Source organism: Quercus lobata, unplaced genomic scaffold (assembly GCF_001633185.2).
Source record: "Quercus lobata isolate SW786 unplaced genomic scaffold, ValleyOak3.0 Primary Assembly Scq3eQI_107, whole genome shotgun sequence".
NCBI lineage: Eukaryota > Viridiplantae > Streptophyta > Magnoliopsida > Fagales > Fagaceae > Quercus > Quercus lobata.
The window spans coordinates 327,767-346,491 of NW_022154705.1; the positions used below are offsets into that span (position 1 = coordinate 327,767).

At 37.7% G+C, this 18,725-nt stretch overlaps 1 protein-coding gene across 1 annotated transcript; it reads right to left on the minus strand.

The window, feature by feature from the left end:
* Positions 1 to 1,693: 1,693 nt before the first annotated feature.
* On the minus strand, positions 1,694 to 15,284 carry LOC115972859 (phytochrome B-like). The gene is made up of 2 exons (XM_031093094.1): positions 14,887 to 15,284; positions 1,694 to 2,379 (listed from the first exon to the last, which is right to left on the minus strand). Exons 1-2 carry the CDS (start codon positions 14,984 to 14,986, stop codon positions 1,694 to 1,696), a joined length of 786 nt encoding a protein of 261 aa, XP_030948954.1. The 5' UTR covers positions 14,987 to 15,284.
* Between the last annotated feature and the right edge of the window lie 3,441 nt (positions 15,285 to 18,725).

Genomic DNA, 18,725 nt, shown 5'->3' on the forward strand with positions numbered 1-18,725 from the left:
AAAAAGAGTGATATGAGTGTCAAGTTTAAGAGACAAGTTAATCGTACTCATCACAAACACGAACCACAAAGCTTCGTTGCTTAGTTGTGCATGAAGATGCTCGTCTAAGCTACAAATGATACAAAGTTTAGAAGACTTTGTTTCAATGACCATCCAAGGTACACAAGTACCAATGTACACAAAACACACACTGTTTTTGTATTTTCTGATTTTTCAAATTTTTTACTTTTTTATTTTAAAAAAAAAAAAAAAAAAAAAAAAAAAAAAAAACAAGCAAAAACTGAAAAATAACCAAACAAAAACATGTTAAACAACCAAAGCATAAAAACTAAACTGACTCAAAACATGAAATAAAAGCACCTAAGAAATGCACACACAAAAACAAGAAGAGGGAGAGAAAAGTGACATAATCACTTGGAGCCTTTTTCCTTCCACACCTTGGAAGAACCTTTCCGTCTAGCAAACCCTTGAACCGGCAGTGAAGGCAAAGAATTAAAATCGTTCAAGTTCGAAAGGAACATGAGGGCTTTGAGAAGATCTCCAAGGGGAGTAAGAGAGGATTAAAGCTGATTCTGGTTGCCAGATGCTATCATGCCGTTGCTCTGTTGAGTGACAAGCAACTTGTAGCAATTTGGTCGAGTATGACCGGCAACTCCAATGATGACAGAGATGTTGCTTCTTTTGTTTAGGCTTTTGAGAGTTTGCCTTCTTAGCCTTAGGGTTTTTAACATCTTTCTTCTCAAGCTTAAGGGGTGCTCCTAAGATAGATTTACCCTTGTCTATGTTCTCACTAGCTAATTCAGTTTTAATCTCATTGTTCTCACTTTTAACATTATTAGCAAGAGGAACAAAAACAGTAGTACTAGAAGAAGTAGTATTAGAGGAAGAAAGTCCATACCCTAAACCTGTTTGATTTGAAGCAGATTTCTGAATGCTTAGCATCTCATCCTGCTTTGTGCTTGAAGTCCTTTCCAGTTGAACTCTGACTTGACATCACTCTGCTTCAAGCTTCTTGGTCTTCTCAGCCAAGAAATTGTTCTCAAACCTCAGCACCCCAATAGTCTGATTGGCCTAATCAAACTTTGTGGAAAGCTCTTCACGATTAAGTTCCACATCACTAAGCTTCTTAGTGGTTAGCCTATACAGTTTCTCATGCTTCTCAGAAAGCTCATACAGTTTCTCATAGGCTGTATGGATGTCATCTTGATCATCCATCTTCTCAAATTTGGATTCGACCAGTTCCTATTCTTCAACCACATCTTCAACAATCTCATCAGTAGGATTGATTGTGGCCGTGAAGGCATTTAAGATTCCGTCATCCTCATTGTCGGAATCGTCTTCAGCTCAGTGTCGCTCAAGGTAACAGCAAGTGCCTTGCTCTTCCCAATGCTCTTGAGGTATGTAGGACACTCATGCTTCATGTGACCGAAGCCTTGACACCCAAAGCACTTAGGTCCTAAGGGAACAATGTACTGACCACCTTCCTTAGCATCCTTCTTCCCTTTGTCTTGGCCTTTAAACTGAGAAGAACTGGATTGCATGCGGTCCTTGTCGAAACCCTTTCCATTGGCGTTCTTCATAAACTTTTTGAACTGTCTAGGGATGTAGGACTTCATCTTGATTCACACAAGCAGCACTAGTCTCAAGAAATTGCCTTTGATCTTCAGTCATGTCTGTAGCCTCCAACAGTGAGTTAGTAAAGTGAATACCACTCAAAAGGATTCTTTACTTCCTGGCAAATGTAAGCCAACTCTTTCATTCTTGCAAAGCATTTCTTCTCCTGTTGCCTCTGAACTTTTGGAGCTTGCTGCAATTTAGGACTAGCAATCTGCAAGAAGCAGAAGGCTCCAATAACCTGGCCATCCATATTTACCCTCTTGTTTGCAGTCAAAAGAGCCTGTACATATCTCCCATTTTGATCAAAGAAAGAAAATGGGAACTTATTTGTGTCTTGCCCTCCAATTGCATTGTGCAAGACAATCATGAATTTTGTCAAAGCATCTTGACCTTTGAGTCGACAGCAACTGCCAAAAACCTCTCCAACTAACATTTTTCCTACGATGTCCCCTCGAGCCCACCCAGTGAGCTTTTCCATAGTAGTGTTCCACTCGGAGCAACATGTATTATCATCTGAAGCAAATATGGGAGGGATCAAAGGATTGGGACTATGAACAATAGCCTTGTAATCACCTTGAATATTGATAAACTTATCCATCACCACTTTTTGACCAGTAACATCCTGACCAACAAAACAAACTTCTACTATATTATCTGTGTAATCCTTGCTAGAGCAAGCATTGACTACCACAAATACAGCCCTCTTATGATGCTCAGGGCCAAATGTCCTCAGTTTTATCTCTACATTCCTATCTTCTTCACCTGCATTGATTAAACTAAAGTGATATACAAAATGTTATCAAAACCAACTCCCATCCAAGGCAAATACTAAATATTATGTATCAACAGATAGAAGGTTGCTTCTAAACTCGGATACTAATCAATATATTGTAAACCAATAGTAAGAATAAGATTCTAACATTCCAACCCCTAAAACATGGAGATTAATGGTTTTCTCTTTCTCTTCTTGGCACAAGAATCCATTTTTTAACACCAACATCATGTTCAGGTCTATTTAGTTTCGTCACTGTGTTGGCATTTCTTATGTATATTGTGTTGGAAAATATGGCTAAATAAACAAGTTTTGATTCAACAATACAAACCCTAAAAATTAGCAATGACAAAAATAAATAGATAGAGTTAAATAAACAAGTTTTGATTCAACAATACAAACCCTAAAAATTAGCAATGACAAAAATAAATAGATAGAGTTAGAAAGATCTCACAAACTATAGAATCACGCAAATGCGTTGTCTTTAAAGGTTGATTCATGCCACCTGGAGTAGAACTCGATGTGAATGGCTCTCTTGGCCGAACAACCCCCCAAGATTAGACTATAGTAATTTCTTCAAGTTTATCACACACTCAAGCAAGAAGAACTAAGAACAACCTTACTCTTGCCTTTCCTTTCTTTAAAAATTGAAGCTGAAATTTTGTGCAACAAAATAGAGCAAAACAGGGGAGATAAGGCTGGAGAAGAGGAAGAAAAATGTTAAATGAATAGTGTGTGTTGTAGGGTTTTATATATGCCAACATGTAAGACAAGTGGGCTGACTAGAGGACAAGGCCTAACGGTTACTGTGCAGATTTGATGCCCAACGAATTGAACATGAAATGCCCCAACAGGCTGCTGTTTAATGCCCAATGGGGAGAACCAAAATGGGCTGAAAGGAAAAGAAAGGAAATAAAATGAGGCCCAAGAATGATGTAACAAACCCAAGCCCAAGCCAACACCTAGCCCATTGTGATCCAACTTACCACCTAAGATGTGCAAAGCCTTATGAACTCATAACAAGATTCATTCCTAACCAATGTGGGACACAAACATACATTAAGTGTTTGAAACACACGAATACTCCAACAATCCCCTACATGTTACAAACACTAAACTAGGAAAGGCAATAAACTCAAGAAGGCATGCATCAATATGATACCCTAAGGTTTTAACCATACTTAGGGTAAATAAGTAGGAACTACTAGACAATGGTAGAGTTGGACTCTTTTAACCAAGCTATTAGATAACCAAACTTACCACCCACATACCTTTCTTTACCAAGGTTGTTCCATAAGCGGGTTGGCGCCTTATACAGGCCATGCACCATTGGGTTTCATGAGAGCTCTAGAGACCTACCCAAGTCTCATAGGAAGTGGCACAACTTCCACTCCCACATAGGTGGCATCCATCAAGAGTGTGTGTGTAGTACACCCCATCCCAACAGGTAGGGACTATGGATCCATTAAGAGCTAGAGCTTATCCTCCAACAATCTGCAACTTAGCACTGTCTCACACCATAGGGATGGACTCATCACTAATCTCCTCAATGAGATAGCGGAATACATAATAACTGACAGTGCCCATATGGACCACAAATGACCTTTACCCATTTAACCCCTTGCGTGGAATCACCCATCATAGAGGTTGGGCATTAGCCATAGTGTCACAATTTGGGTATCAGTCCTATCCCCCTCGATGTCTCACTCACCAACCTTCTTGCTAGTGGCTTGGTCAAAGGATCAGCCAAATTCCTTTCTGACCTCACAAAGTCCAAGAACATTACACCATTATCAATAAGCTGCCTCACAATATTGTGCCTCCATCGGATATGTTGACTTTTCCCGTTATAGATTTTGTTCTTAGCACGTGCTATGGCAGCCTGGCAATCACAATGCATGCAAATAGAGGCAATAGAGTTAGTATACAATGGTATATCAATTAACAAACTCCTAAGCCACTCAGCTTTGGACCCATCCTTTTCTAATGCTACTAACTATGATTCCATGATGGATCTCGCTATGCAAGTCTGCTTGGATGATTTCCAAGAGACAGCCCCTCCAACTAGTGTGAACACATATCCACTAATGGACTTTACCTCATCTGTATCAGAGATCCAATTAGCATCACAATATCCTTCTAAAATAGCAGGATAACCACAATATGACAAACCATAATCAAAAGTACCCTTTAAATATCTCAACAATCTAGATATTGCATCCCAATATTCAATACTAGGATTATGAGTATATCTACTCAATCTACCAACAGCATATGCAATATCAGGGCGAGTACAGTTTGTCAAAAACATCAAACTACCAATGATTTATGCATATTTATCTTGTGAAACACTATCACCATGATTTTTAATCAAGTGCACCTTTGAGTCAAAAGGAGTAGACATAGGTGACATATCAAAGTGTTCAAACTTTTTTAAGAATTTTCTCTACATAGTGAGATTGTGATAGCGTAATGCAATCATTATCCCTAAGGATCTTGATGCCCAAGATTATATTTGCCTCACCTAAATCTTTCATATCAAAATTAAAGGCAAGAAAGTGTTTAGCATCATGCACAACATCAAGGCTAGTTCCAAATATAAGCAAGTCATCAACATATAAACATATAATAACACCTTCATTATTAATAAACTTGCTATATATGCATTTATCGGCACCATTGATCACATACCCATGTGTAAGCATAACATTATCAAATTTTTCATGCCATTGTTTAGGTACTTGTTTTAAACCATATAAAGATTTAACTAACTTACAAACTTTATGTTCTTGTCCAAGACCTACATAACCCTCGGGTTTCTCCATATAAATCTCTTCTTCTAAATCACCATTTAGAAAAGCAGTTTTAACATCCATTTGATGTACTACAAGTTTGTAAATAGAAGCAATGGCAAATAAAATTCTAATAGATGCAATTCTAGTAACCGGAGAATAAGTATCAAAATAATCCACATTATATTTTTACTTACAGCCCTTGGCTACTAAGCGAGCTTTAAACTTATCAATTGTACCATCCGGTTTTAATTTCCTTTTAAACACCCATTTGCAACCAATAGGTTTAACCTTGGGTGGAAGCTCAACTAATTGCCAAGTGTAAATAGACATAATAGATTCTAATTCATTATTAATTGCTTCCAACCAAAAAGGTGCATCTACGGATTTAATTGCATCATAGTAACTTACAGGTTCATCTTCAACAACATAAGCAAGAAAATCGTTACCGTAATCCTTTTCCTTCCTAGCTCATTTGCTCCTTCTTATTTCTTGCACATCATCAACAAAGTCATTAGAAATTTCAATAGAATCATGCAATTCTTTTTCCTTATTTTTCAAAGGAAACACATGCTCAAAGAATATGGCATTTTCGGATTCAATAATAGTGTATGATTCTAATATATCACTTTTGATGACAAGAAATCTATAGCATGAACTATTGCACACATAACCAATAAACACATAATCACATGTTCTAGAACCAAGTTTTCTCCTTTTAGGCTCGGGTAGCATGACCTTAGCCAAGCACCCCCACACTTTGAGGTATTCCAAGTTAGGCTTACGCCCTTCCCAAAGTTCATAAGGAGTTTTACCGGTTTTCTTATGAGGTACCTTATTTTGAATATGGCAAGCCGAAAGAATGGACTCCCCCCACATGTTGGAGGATAGTCCAGAACTAACAAGCATAGCATTCATCATCTCTTTAAGAGTTCTATTTTTCCTTTCGGCTATTCCATTAGATTCCAGTGAATAAGGAGGAGTTACCTCATGTATTATGTCATTTTGTTCACAAAATTCCTTAAAAGGATTAGACTCATATTCACCACCTCTATCGGTTCTAAGTCTTTTAATCCTTTTATTCTTTTGGTTCTCAACTTCACTTTTATACTTTATAAACATCTCCAAAGCTTCATCTTTGGTTCTTAGTAAATAAAGTTTAGTGAATCTAGAGTGGTCATCAACAAAGATCACATAAAATCTTTTACCACCTCTAGTCATAGTGTGTTTTAAATCACCCAAGTCACTATGTACCAATCCAAGAAGCTCGGTTTCTCTTGTTATATATTTACAAGGTTTCTTGGTGATTTTAGTTTCGGCACAAATTTCACATTTGTCCATATTAGCTTCACTCAGTGAGTTAATAATTCCACATTCTTTCATTTTCTTTATATAGCCAAGATTAACATGTCGAAGTCTACCATGCCAAACATCAATGGATCAACTAAGTAAGCACAAGAAGATGAACCTTTTTCATTAATAACTTGATCAACATTAAGTACAAAGAGACCTTCATCATCATAGCCCTTACCAACAAAGACTTCATTCTTAGTTAAAGTAACTATGCCACCATCAAATAAAACTTTAATATCGGCCTTACCAAGTAAATGTACCGAAATGAGATTGTGTCGAAAGTGAGGTACATGAAGGACATTATTGAGTGAAAGAGTTTTACCGGAAGTTAGCTTCAAGAGTACCTTTCAAGAGTACCTTCCCTTTACCTATTGTCTCCAACATAGACACATTCGGTGCCTTCCGCCATAGGAGTGTAGGAACTAAACTCCTCTTTGAATGCACCAATGTGTCTTGTGCAAGCTGAGTCAACTACTCATCCCTTCACTTTTGTCACCAAGTGTGCCTCACACACCACGGCCGCAATGATCTCTTCGGTTTGCACCACATTTGCCCTATTTGATGTAGAGCCTTTGTTGTTGTTCTTGTTGTTGTTGAAGTTGCCCCTCGCCCTACATGTTGCCGCATAATGACCTACCTTGCCACAAATAAAACAATTACACTTTTCCTTTTGGATTTGAGGATTTGGGCCATTTTTATTATGAAATTTTCCTTTTCCCTTGAAATCATGTTTCTTATTATGTTATGGAGGTCTAGAGGGTCCTCCCTCTATAACATTAGCCTTGGAAGTAAATTCCTTAGCTCTAGAAACTTTTTCCGACATCCTATTTGTTTCTTCAATTTGAATATCAACGATAGTTTGTTGAAGATTTAAATAGGTTCTATGGTGGCTATACCGGTGTTTATACTCTTTCCAAGAGTCCGGCAACTTAAACACTAGGCCATGAGCCACAAACCTCTCGGGTAAAACATCACCCTCTTTAGCTAGGTCGGATACTAATTTTTGAAAATCTTCAATTTGGCTAGAAACACTTTTTTCCTCAACCATTTGAAAAGACATAAATTTAGCCGTAGCAAATTTTTTAGCACCCTCATCCTCAAACCCATAACGACCATTAAGTTCATCCCATAAATCTTTAGCACAAGTAAAATGACAATAATTATCAAACAACTTGTTAGATAAACCACACTTAATAGTATGAACACACAATTTATTTGTTTTTTCCCACTTTGCTATATTTTTAGGATCTTCTTCGGGTTTAGGCTCATAAAGAACCCGATCAATTTCGGTAAATTCCAAGATAGGCAAAACCCTTTCTTTCCAACGTTTAAAATTATTTCCATCAAAAGCCTCAAGCTTTGTAATTTCTGAAATGACCTTAAGAGAATCAACAACTTGTTTTTTTCATTTTTAAAACACAAATATCAACCTTTAAAAATGTTGGAAAATATGGCTAAATAAACAAGTTTTGATTCAACAATACAAACCCTAAAAATTAGCAATGACAAAAATGAATAGATAGAGTTAGAAAGATCTCACAAACTATAGAATCACGTAAATGCATTGTCTTTAAAGGTTGATTCGTGCCACCCAGAGTAGAACTCGGTGTGAATGGCTCTCTTGGCCGAACAACCCCCAAGATTAGACTATAGTAATTTCTTCAAGTTTATCACACACTCAAGCAACAAGAACTAGGAACAACCTTACTCTTGCCTTTCCTTTCTTTAAAAATTGAAGCTGAAATTTTGTGCAACAAAACAGAGCAAAACAGGGGAGATACGGCTGGAGAAGAGGAAGAAAAATGTTAAATAAATAGTGTGTGTTGTAGGGTTTTATATATACCAACATGTAAGACAAGTGGGCTGACTAGAGGACAAGGCCTAACATTTACTATGCAGATTTGATGCCCAATGGGCTGCTATTTAATGCCCAACGGGCAGAATCAAAATGGGCTGAAAGGAAAAGAAAGGAAATAAAATGAGGCCCAAGAATGATGTAACAAACCCAAACCCAAGCCCAAGCCAACACCTAGCCCATTGTGATCCAACTTACCACCTAAGATGTGCAAAGCCTTATAAACTCATAACAAGATTCATTCCTAACCAATGTGGGACACAAACATACATTAAGTGTTTGAAACACACGCATACTCCAACATATTGGACATCATGCCACTCTCCATGTCAGGATGCTAGCAACATGATCAACATCCACATGGTAGGGCATACATTAGGTTTTTTAGGGAGAACATAGTGGAAACTTCAACTTTTTAGTAAAACCTACTTATAGTAAGGGATGGTTTCAAATGTCCTAATATCTTGCAGATATAATGCAAATATATTGACGAAGCACAAGCAACAACTAAACTTTTGGCAGATTACAAATTTACTCTCTTAAATGGGAAGAATAATTAAAGAGGCAAGCTAACATATAATGGTCAACTGATGAGATTTAGGACATCCCATTCAAACAAAGTCATCACATCATACATAGACAAAGTGAGCAACTTCTTTCTTTAAATCTAATCCACAACATGCACTTCAGATTTTTTTAAAAAAATCAAAATTAATGCAACATACTTGCAGCTTTTATCTCACTAAGGAGAACTACAGCACCTGGAGTAGGGCTGTTCTCATAGCTTTGGATGCCAAATCCAAAATAGGTTTCATTGATGGTTCTCTGTTGAAGCCTCAATTTGTGGATCATCCTCTTTACACTGCTTGGTGCAAATGCAACAGCACTGTTCTAGCGTGGCTATTCAATTCTGTGTCTAAGGATCTTCAACCAAGTGTGGTTTATTTCAAAACAGCTAGGGAAGTTTGGTTGGACTTGCAACACAGATTCTCTCAAGGCAATGGACCACGCATCTTTGAGTTAAGATAAGAAATTTGCTCCTTAGCACAAGAAGATTTGAGCATCAGTAGCTATTACACCAAGTTTAAGTCATTGTGGCAAGAACTTTCAGATTATAGGACTTGCTCCTGTGGTCATCAGGCTGAAGATTGTGTTATGTCTTTTTTGATGGGGCTTAATGAAACTTATACCACAGTTAGAGGGCAAATTCTACTAATGGATCCCATTCCTCCCATGGGCGAGGTGTTTTCTCTCTTGATTCAAGATGAGAAACAAAGAAAGGTTGGCAAGAAGAATACTATTGAGTCTTCTACTCTAGCAGTCAAGACTAATGGTTATGGCAAGTCATTCAACAAAGCTAAGTCTGGCAGACCACAATGCACTCATTGTGGTGTTTTAGGCCATGTTGTTGACAAGTGCTACAAGCTTCACGAATACCCCCTGGTTACAAGTTCAAAAACAAGGCTCCACAAGCAGCTTCCTTTGCCAATAATGTTGTAACAGCTGATGCTTCTCTTGATGAAAGTGTCAACTTAACCCGATCTGAGTATCAACAATTACTTGGCTTGCTGAATTCTCACAGTCACTTTGGTACACAAGCAACACTAGGAGGAGGTTCTGACACACACCAAGTTGCCAACATCATCACTCAGCCTACTCAGTCTTCCTTTGCTCTTCAAGGACATGAGGTTTTAGGTATTTGGTCAGCTCCTTCTTTAGAATATTCTATTTTTTTCTTCCAGTACAGTCACAACTCACATTAGTTCCAATGACTAGATTTTAGATAGTGGTGCTACAGACCATATGATTCATTCCATCCAATTCTTTACTTCCATTACCTCCATAGTTCACATCTCTGTTAGATTGCCCAATGGTGACATGGCTAAGGTTTCACATATTGGAACTGTTCAAGTTTCTCCCACTTTGCTATTAGAAAATGTGCTTTGCATTCCCACATTCTCTTTCAATTTAATCTCCATTAGTAAACTGACTCAATCCTCTTCTTGTTGTTGCATCTTCCTCTCACAATTTTGTCTAATTCAGGACTTACAGCACTAGAAGATGATTGGGTTGGTTAAAAAGCAAGGTGGGCTCTACACATTACAAAGAAGTCAGTCTACTGCTTCATTACCTGAATCCGTGTCTACTGTACTTGCTAAGCTTTCTAAAATTTCTTCCTTTTGTTTCAATTCTTGTACATCTGATGTTGACAACACTAGTCTATGGCATTGTAGGTTAGGTCACCCTTCCCCACAAAGATTAGTCTTGTTGCATTCTCTTGTACCAGATGTCATTAATTGCAATATCAATAAAACTTTTGACTGTTCTGTTTGTCCTCCAGCCAAGCAAAAAAGGTTGCCTTTTCCTGCATCTATTTCTTCTTCTTCTTCTTGTTTTGATATAATTCATGCTGACATTTGGGGCCCCTATTCTACTCCTTCTTTAAGTGGCTCCAAGTATTTCCTTACTTTGGTAGATAATCATAGTAGGTGTACTTCGGTCTACTTAATGAAACACAAGTCTGAGACTTCATGCTTAATTTAAACCTTTTATAGTATGATTTTTACACAATTTGAGGTTCCTATTAAGATGCTTAGATCTGATAATGGACCTGAGTTTGCTTTAAACTCTTTTTATGCTTCTAAAGGCATCATACACTAGCTTAGTTGTGTAGAAACACCACAGCAAAACTCAGTGGTTGAAAGGAAGCATCAGCATCTTCTTACTGTTGCTAGAGCTTTGAGATTTCAAGCTAATCTTCCTTTGAAGTTTTGGGGTGATTGTGTTCTCACTGCAACTTACCTGATTAATAGAATTCCTAGTCCTATTTTGCATGATCTCACTCCATTTCAAATATTGCTAGGTAAGCCTCCTTCATATATTCATGTTAAATCTTTTGGATGCCTTTCTTATGCTTCTACCTTGGCTAGAGACAGGTCCAAATTTGATCCCAGGGCCAAAGCTTGTATTTTTCTTGGTTATCCTTTTGGTACCAAAGGATACAAGCTTTATGATTTGGCTTCTAGGACTTGTTTTGTCTCCAAGGATGTTGTCTTCAAAGAGTCTTGTTTTCCTTTTAAACATTGAACTTCTAAATCCAACCCCATTCCTTCTTTAACACCCTTTAATTTAGTCTTTCCATCCCAACCTATTTATGCAAAATCTTTCACTCTTCCTGTTTTTGTAGAATTCACTCCTGCTTTTACCACGAACATTGCAACCCCTCCTAATGAGTTTCCAGATCTTGTGTCTCCTCCTTCTACCTTAGAGCAACCTCATTCCGATCCTACTTTACCTGTGCTTCCCACTTCTGTTTCTCCTCATTTACCTCAGCCTCAAAGAAAGTCTTCTAGACCTCACAAAGCACCCTTTTATCTCCTTGATTATCATTGCAATCTAGCTTCTTCACATGTGTTGGCTTCAGCTTCACTTACTCAACCTCTTGATTCCAGTACTTCTACTCCTTCAGGTATTCTCTACCCCATTTCATCCACTTTGACTTATGATAAACTTTCTACCTGCCATAGAGCTTTTTCCATTTCCCTTTTTGTTTCTAAGGAGCCTGATTCTTATGCTGAAGCCATCTTGGATCCTAGATGGCAAAAGGCAATGCAAGCTGAGTTTGATGCTCTTAAGGCTAACAACACTTGGGTTATGTGTCGCCTTCCTCCTGGTAAGGTTCCAATTGGGTGTAAATGGGTTTACAAAGTGAAGTTGAAAGCTAATGATTCTGTGGAGAGGTATAAGGCTCGTTTGGTGGCTAAGGGGTTTAGCCACAGTCAGTGTTGGATTACACGTATGAGTAAAGTCCCACATTGAATAAATATGAGAAGAATGAGTGGTTAATATAACATAATTAAGCACATACCCATTGGGCTTTGACCTTTTGGGTTAAATTGTGTCTCTATATGTTATATTAATTACTCAAGGAAGTTCCCCAAGGTGTTTATCTCCCAAACAAGTGGTATCAGAGCCCATGGTAGTGTACGGCGAAGGTGGTGAGGTGTTCATGGTCCCTACTCAGCGGGGACAGAGAAAGCCTAAATGGCCCACACATAAAGATCTTGAAGAAGAAAAAAAGTCCAACAAAGGAATATTGCTAATGGTGCTAACTAATGGTGTGGTGTTCCCATGGACATGGACGTACGGGGTTCCCATGGATGTGCGTGCGGGGTTGACACGTGGTTCCCATGGATGGTGTACGAGAGACCCATGGATGACGCGCTGATGAAGTGAAAAGCCATTAGGCAAGGGGGAGTGAGTAGGACTTGTTCGTGACCCACAAAGAGGTCTTGAAACCCATAAAGAGGCAGACTCACACGTGAGGGGGAGATTTGTTGGATTACACGTGTGAGTGGAGTCCCACATTGAATAAATATGAGAACAATGAGTGGTTAATATAACATAATTAAGCACATACCCATTGGGCTTAGGCCTTTTGGGTTAAATTGTGTCTCTATATGTTATATTAATTACTCAAGGAAGTTCCCCAAGGTGTTTATCTCCCTAACAATCAGGACCTTACTTGTTCTTGCTGCAATTTCTGGTTGGCATTTGACACAGCTTGATGTCAATAATGCTTTCCTCCATGGTAATCATCATAAGGAGGTCTACATGCATCCACCACCCGGTTTTGGCAGCAAGGGGGAGGTCTGTAAATTGCTCAAGTCATTGTATGGACTTAAACAAGCTAGCAGACAATGGTTTGCTAAATTGTCTACCACAATTGCTAAATCTGACTATTCAGTCTTCACTAGAGTTCAGGGATGCTCTATTATTATCATTTTGGTATATGTTGATGACATCTTGATTGCAAGCAATGATGTGGATGCAGTGAATTCTTTCAAACAGTTTTTGGATAGTAAGTTCAAGCTTAAGGATCTTGGTACATTGAAGTATTTCCTTGGACTTGAGGTGGCTAGGACTACCAAAGGTATCTCTTTATGTCAAAGAAAATATACCTTGGATCTTCTTGCTGATACAGGTTTGTTGGCTAGTAAACCTGCAAGCACACCTATGGAGCCATTTGCAAAATTCAGCAACTCTGTTGGTCAATCCGTTTCAGATGTGTCACAGTATAGAAGACTAATTGGCAAACTTCTTTACTTAACTTTGACCAGACCTGATATATGCTACTCAGTGCATAAATTGAGCCAATTTCTTAACTTTCCTAAAGTCCCTCATTTACAAGCAGCATATAGAATCATCAAATACTTGAAGAAAACACTAGGGCAGGGTTTGTTTCTCTCTGCAGATTCAAGTATACAACTAAAGGCTTACTGTGATGCTGACTAGGTAGCTTGCATTGATACAAGAAGATCTGTTTCAGGTTTTTGTGTTTTTTTAGGGGATTCTCTAATTTCCTGGAAATGCAAGAAACAACAAGTTGTCTCAAGATCCTCAGCCGAGTCTGAGTACAAAGCTATGGCCACAGTAACTAGTGAAATTGTATGGTTAGTTGCTTTGTTCAAAACCTTTAGGGTGCATCATACACAAGCTGCTTACCTGTATTGTGATAGCAAAGCTACTCTGTACATTGCTGCCAATCCGGTATATCATGAGAGAACAAAGCATGTGGAAGTAGATTGTCATTTTATTAGAGAGAAAATCCAAGCTGGTGTTATCAAGACTTTCCACATTCCAACAAAGCACCAGATAGCAGATTGCTTCACTAAAGCTCTTGGACAAAGGCAGTTCTTTTATCTTCTTTCCAAGATGAACCTGATGAATATATACGGTTCATCTTGAGGGGGAGTATTAAAATGCCTACTGCCCATGCAACAACGTACAACTAGATATTTTAGACTAGCATGACATTGTTGAATATATTGTAAATATCTAGTCTTATAGATATTTGTCACATAGAATGTCTTGTAGATATTAATTTAGTAGTTTTATACTTAGTTAGTTAGGCCATTTGTCATTTTGTATTGGCTGATTGTAGAGCTTGACTCTACTATATAAAAGGGGCAGGTTCAGTTATTTTAATATATGAAATCATTTCACACAAGCTCTAGAAGATTCACTCTCTCTCTGCATGCTTTCCTTCACGTCTCTGTATGCTTTCCTCCATTGTTGATCCTTCTTCGAGCTTGGATTCTTGATTTCAACATATCCTATGCAAAATCGCGTAAAAGGGCTTCCCACTATTCTTGGAATGAATCCAAACCGGGTTCAACAACGTGATTTCTCCAAACGCAACAACGTGATTTCTCCAAACGCCTTCTCAAGTAAATCAGAGCTGGAGTTCGTGAAGAGCGTCCTCACATCAGTCCCAATTGTCAAAATCTCAGGCTTTTCTAAACTGGGAACTGACTGAGGCAAAAGAGCAAGCATGTCGCGTGCGTTTTCACTATAACCAATTACACTGAAAGAAACTTCGTCTACAGCAATCATATGACCACCCCTTTGGATTTTAGACAAGTAAGCTCTGATCTGTTCCTCAGGTACTGAGTCTGTTGTGGTTCTAATGGACTGAGAGTACTCAAAGGACTTACCTGACTCGCCGGACTGTTCAAACACAGCGTGAAGACGAGCATCCACTGTGTACTGTGCAATGGCTTTGGGGATTGTGGACTCACTTTGTTGAAGCCTCATGTTTTGAGCTTCGCTATTGTTGGTGTTACTGTTGGTTTTGGTGCTGTGTGAGTGTGTAGCTCTGCTACTTGAAGCTATTGATGAGTTTGGTCTCTCTCTTTTTTTCCCAGATGATTTCACAGTTTGTTAGATTTGGTGATGAAAAATAAATAACCTCAAACCTTAAAATACTCAAAAACCCACATGAGCGTGGACAAGTTCTCACTTTCTCAGTGCTGATTAGCGAGTTGTTAAGGTATGATTAAGGTTTTTTTAAGTGAAAAAGTGTTTGCTTCAAGGTTTGCTAAATTTGGTGGTGTTGGTGTTGCTATTTTTGTTGTTGTTGTTGTTGCATTATGTGGTGCCCTTTCAGAAGTGGGAAAAAGGCATAGAAAAAAAAATTATATGGGGTTTGATTGAACTTCTTTTTCATTGAGGTCTTTCTTTGCTTTTTTCTTTTTGAGGGTTCTTGTTCTTCCTTTTGTTTTTTTTTTCTTTTTTCTTTTTGGGTTGCTGTTATTTTGTTCCTGTTGTTTGTATTTTTCTTTTCTTTTCTTTTTCATTTTGCTGTGCTGGAAATACTCGTGGTCCTGTTCTGTTGTTTGGGAAGTGGGGCCTGTCCTGTTCTAATCCAATATTAATAGCTTTTTCTTCTGTAAAATCTTCTAAGAGCATCCACAGCAGATGTGGCAAAAATTATGCCATTTTACAACATCAAAGACCTACTTTATTATTTTACCACACCATTTTACAACATCCCATTTATCAGATGTTTTATCATACAATTCTATACATTAAAATAATATTTCCTACATAATAAAATAATATTTCCTACGCATTAAACACAATCTACAGCCACTGCAAACAACCAACAGCCACCACTACACAGCCACCTATTCCTCCACAACCCAAAACACAATTTAAAACAAACCCACCACAGCCGTTAATCTCTGCCATTATTGAAAAATTTTAAGGTTTTGGATGTTTTTCTTACTCTGTTTTGGTTTGGAGGCAGAGAGAGATCTTTGATTGATCAACACCCAGCCACAACCACGACCCAAACAATCAACAACACAAACCCATTACAAAATCACCCCAAACAACCACCGCCCCACGCCGGACCCATTACAAATCACCCCAACAATCAACGACACCAACCCAGGCACGATCGCCGCCTTGGCCCTGTCGGTCCACCCGATCGTGTTGAAAGCGAGCGCGATGAAGAAAGCGAGCGCGATGGACTGGGCAAAGAAAAAAGCGAGAGCGATGAGCCACGGGATCGGAAGGCGGAGAACGCGGCGGCGAAAGTCAGTGTCTTGGTGAGCACGAAGGCGCCGAGGTCGAGCAGGGCGACGGCGCCGAGAGAAACAGGGAGTTCGACAGAGAGACAGAGTGAGGTTTGAGAGAAGAGGATTGGGGGTTTGAGGGAGAAGAGAGGGAACCGGAGAGTGAGAGAGAAGAGAAAAGAAAAAAAATGAAGTGAGAGGAGAGAGAAAACGAATATAAAACAATAAAAATTTATACCACATTAGTCCGTACCGTTGCAAATTTGCAACGGTACTGTAGCTATGTGGTATAAATTTTGAGATTTAGCACATCTCATAAACCATAATTTTTGTGCTTGGTGTGGTAAATGTGCCAAATATTTGGCATTTGGCACATTTACCACACCTGCTGTGGGTGCTCTAAGGTTAATGAGCCATGGTCTTTCCTCTCTTAGGGCATTCATTTATAAGTAAGCATTTATAATCACAAGTAGATTGTTTACTTCCCACCAAGGGAGTTTTTTGAAATAAGTGAAAATGCTACCACAAGCTGGTATAAATTAATTTTTTTGTAGTGTGACTCTTTTATATCCTTTTGTAGGGGACTTCATATGAAGTTGTTGATTGCTCCCATGGTAAGCAACTCTAGGAACTGTGTAAAGAGAAGTACGAACCACTATGGCTTAAAGGGGGAAACCACTGTGATTTGGAGCTCAGATTGAGCACAAGATTCTTTCTTCAATATCTGTGCTTATTTTTGGTAGAATCTTACTTTAGCCACTTATAGTAAAGAATTAAGAAATCATTTTTGTAACTGAACATGCATTTGAATAGAAACTGAAAGTGTTCATATATAATTTCTCAGCAAAATCTCAAAATTAGCATTTTCTTTGTCCATTAACATACAGCTAATAATTTGGTTTATAAACAATATGTTTTGTGTAGTTTTTTTGTTAGTATGTATGCCATGTGTTAAAAAAATGCATATATGTTTAGACTTCAATAGGATTTTTTTTTCTTTTATAGTTAGTATGGTTTAGTAGGAGTTGTGAAATTGAATTAACCATCTATTGAATGGATAGAGTATGGAGAACGAAATCTACAAAGGTCTATATTCATTCCTCACGAACGGGACATGATCCACCCCCTTTCCTATTTTACTATCATAAAATGATCCCACACATTGCGCGGGATAAACACTAGTATATAATAATAGGTGAAACTGAGAGAAAATCAAATTAGAATTTCAAATTAAAGTTCCAATTTTACACCGTGTGTCCTAAATTATTTATTCTTAAAGAGTTTTAATTCTTAATTTTAGAATTTAATGTGGGACGACATCATAAATATTCATCCAAGTGAGTTATTAAATATAAAAACTAAAGAGTCTAGAATAAATAAATCGTAAAAAAAAAAAAAAAAAAAAAAGTGCTTCACAATAATTTGTTTAAAAAAATGGACAATTTACACTTTATACCTAATAATATCTTTACAAATTTTTTTAAAGAGTTAACAAAATATAAAATTGACTATCAATAGTATTAAATTTTATATATAGGAATTATATTATGCATCTTATTATAAATCTTTTAAGTGTATCCTTACATGTGTATGGGGTTACAAGCTAGTTGCTATTAATGTAAGTGATGTGCCAAATGTGAACCAATAAGAATTTGCCACTTTAAACAAACTACTAAAATTGCTAAAATTATTACACACACACACGCATATAACTAGTCGCTAACTCGTGCGATGCACAGGATTGTTTTAAACCAAATGTTAACATGTTCAACTTTAAACATTTCTCTAATTTTAATTATTAAAAGCTAAATTGGTTCTAATGTAAGATGAAACCTGTAATTATGATGAAACTCTAATGACGGTTCATGCCTGTGTGGCCCTTCTCTTCTCTTAAAATTTGTCTCTCTTTGGTTTCTTGTTCTATAAATCCTAGTTGTTGCCGAGTTCTCCTTGTAGCCACCACCTCCATCGCACCACCCGGCTTTTTGTCGCCAAATCTATCTGCATAATATTAGAATCACTTTCACACAACTCACTCCTATGTTATTTTCTTTAGAAAAAATGTCTTATTTATTTATTCTATATTTTTATTTATTGGTCTAGCTCATTACCCCTGTTTGACTCATTTTTCCCTTTTACACACCCGGCTTTTTATTTTACTTTCTGTTGTGGGCCGCATCAATTTTTTTTATATAGAAAACTGCAAGCTTTAAAAGGCACTAGATTTAAGGTGATGGACTGTCCATGTATTTTGTTAATGCATCAATGGAAGGTTGGTAAGTTGCTGTTGGCGTGATAATAGGCTAATGAAAAACAATGATGCCGATAGCACACACTTTTTACATGGAAAACTCCTTTCGCCTGAACAAGAGGGGTGCAAAAACATTGTTTAAAAAGTACAGAAAACTCTCTACTTTTTGCCACTATATTACTTGAAGAAAATGAGGAAAAGTAGTGGACAGTATAATATGCGC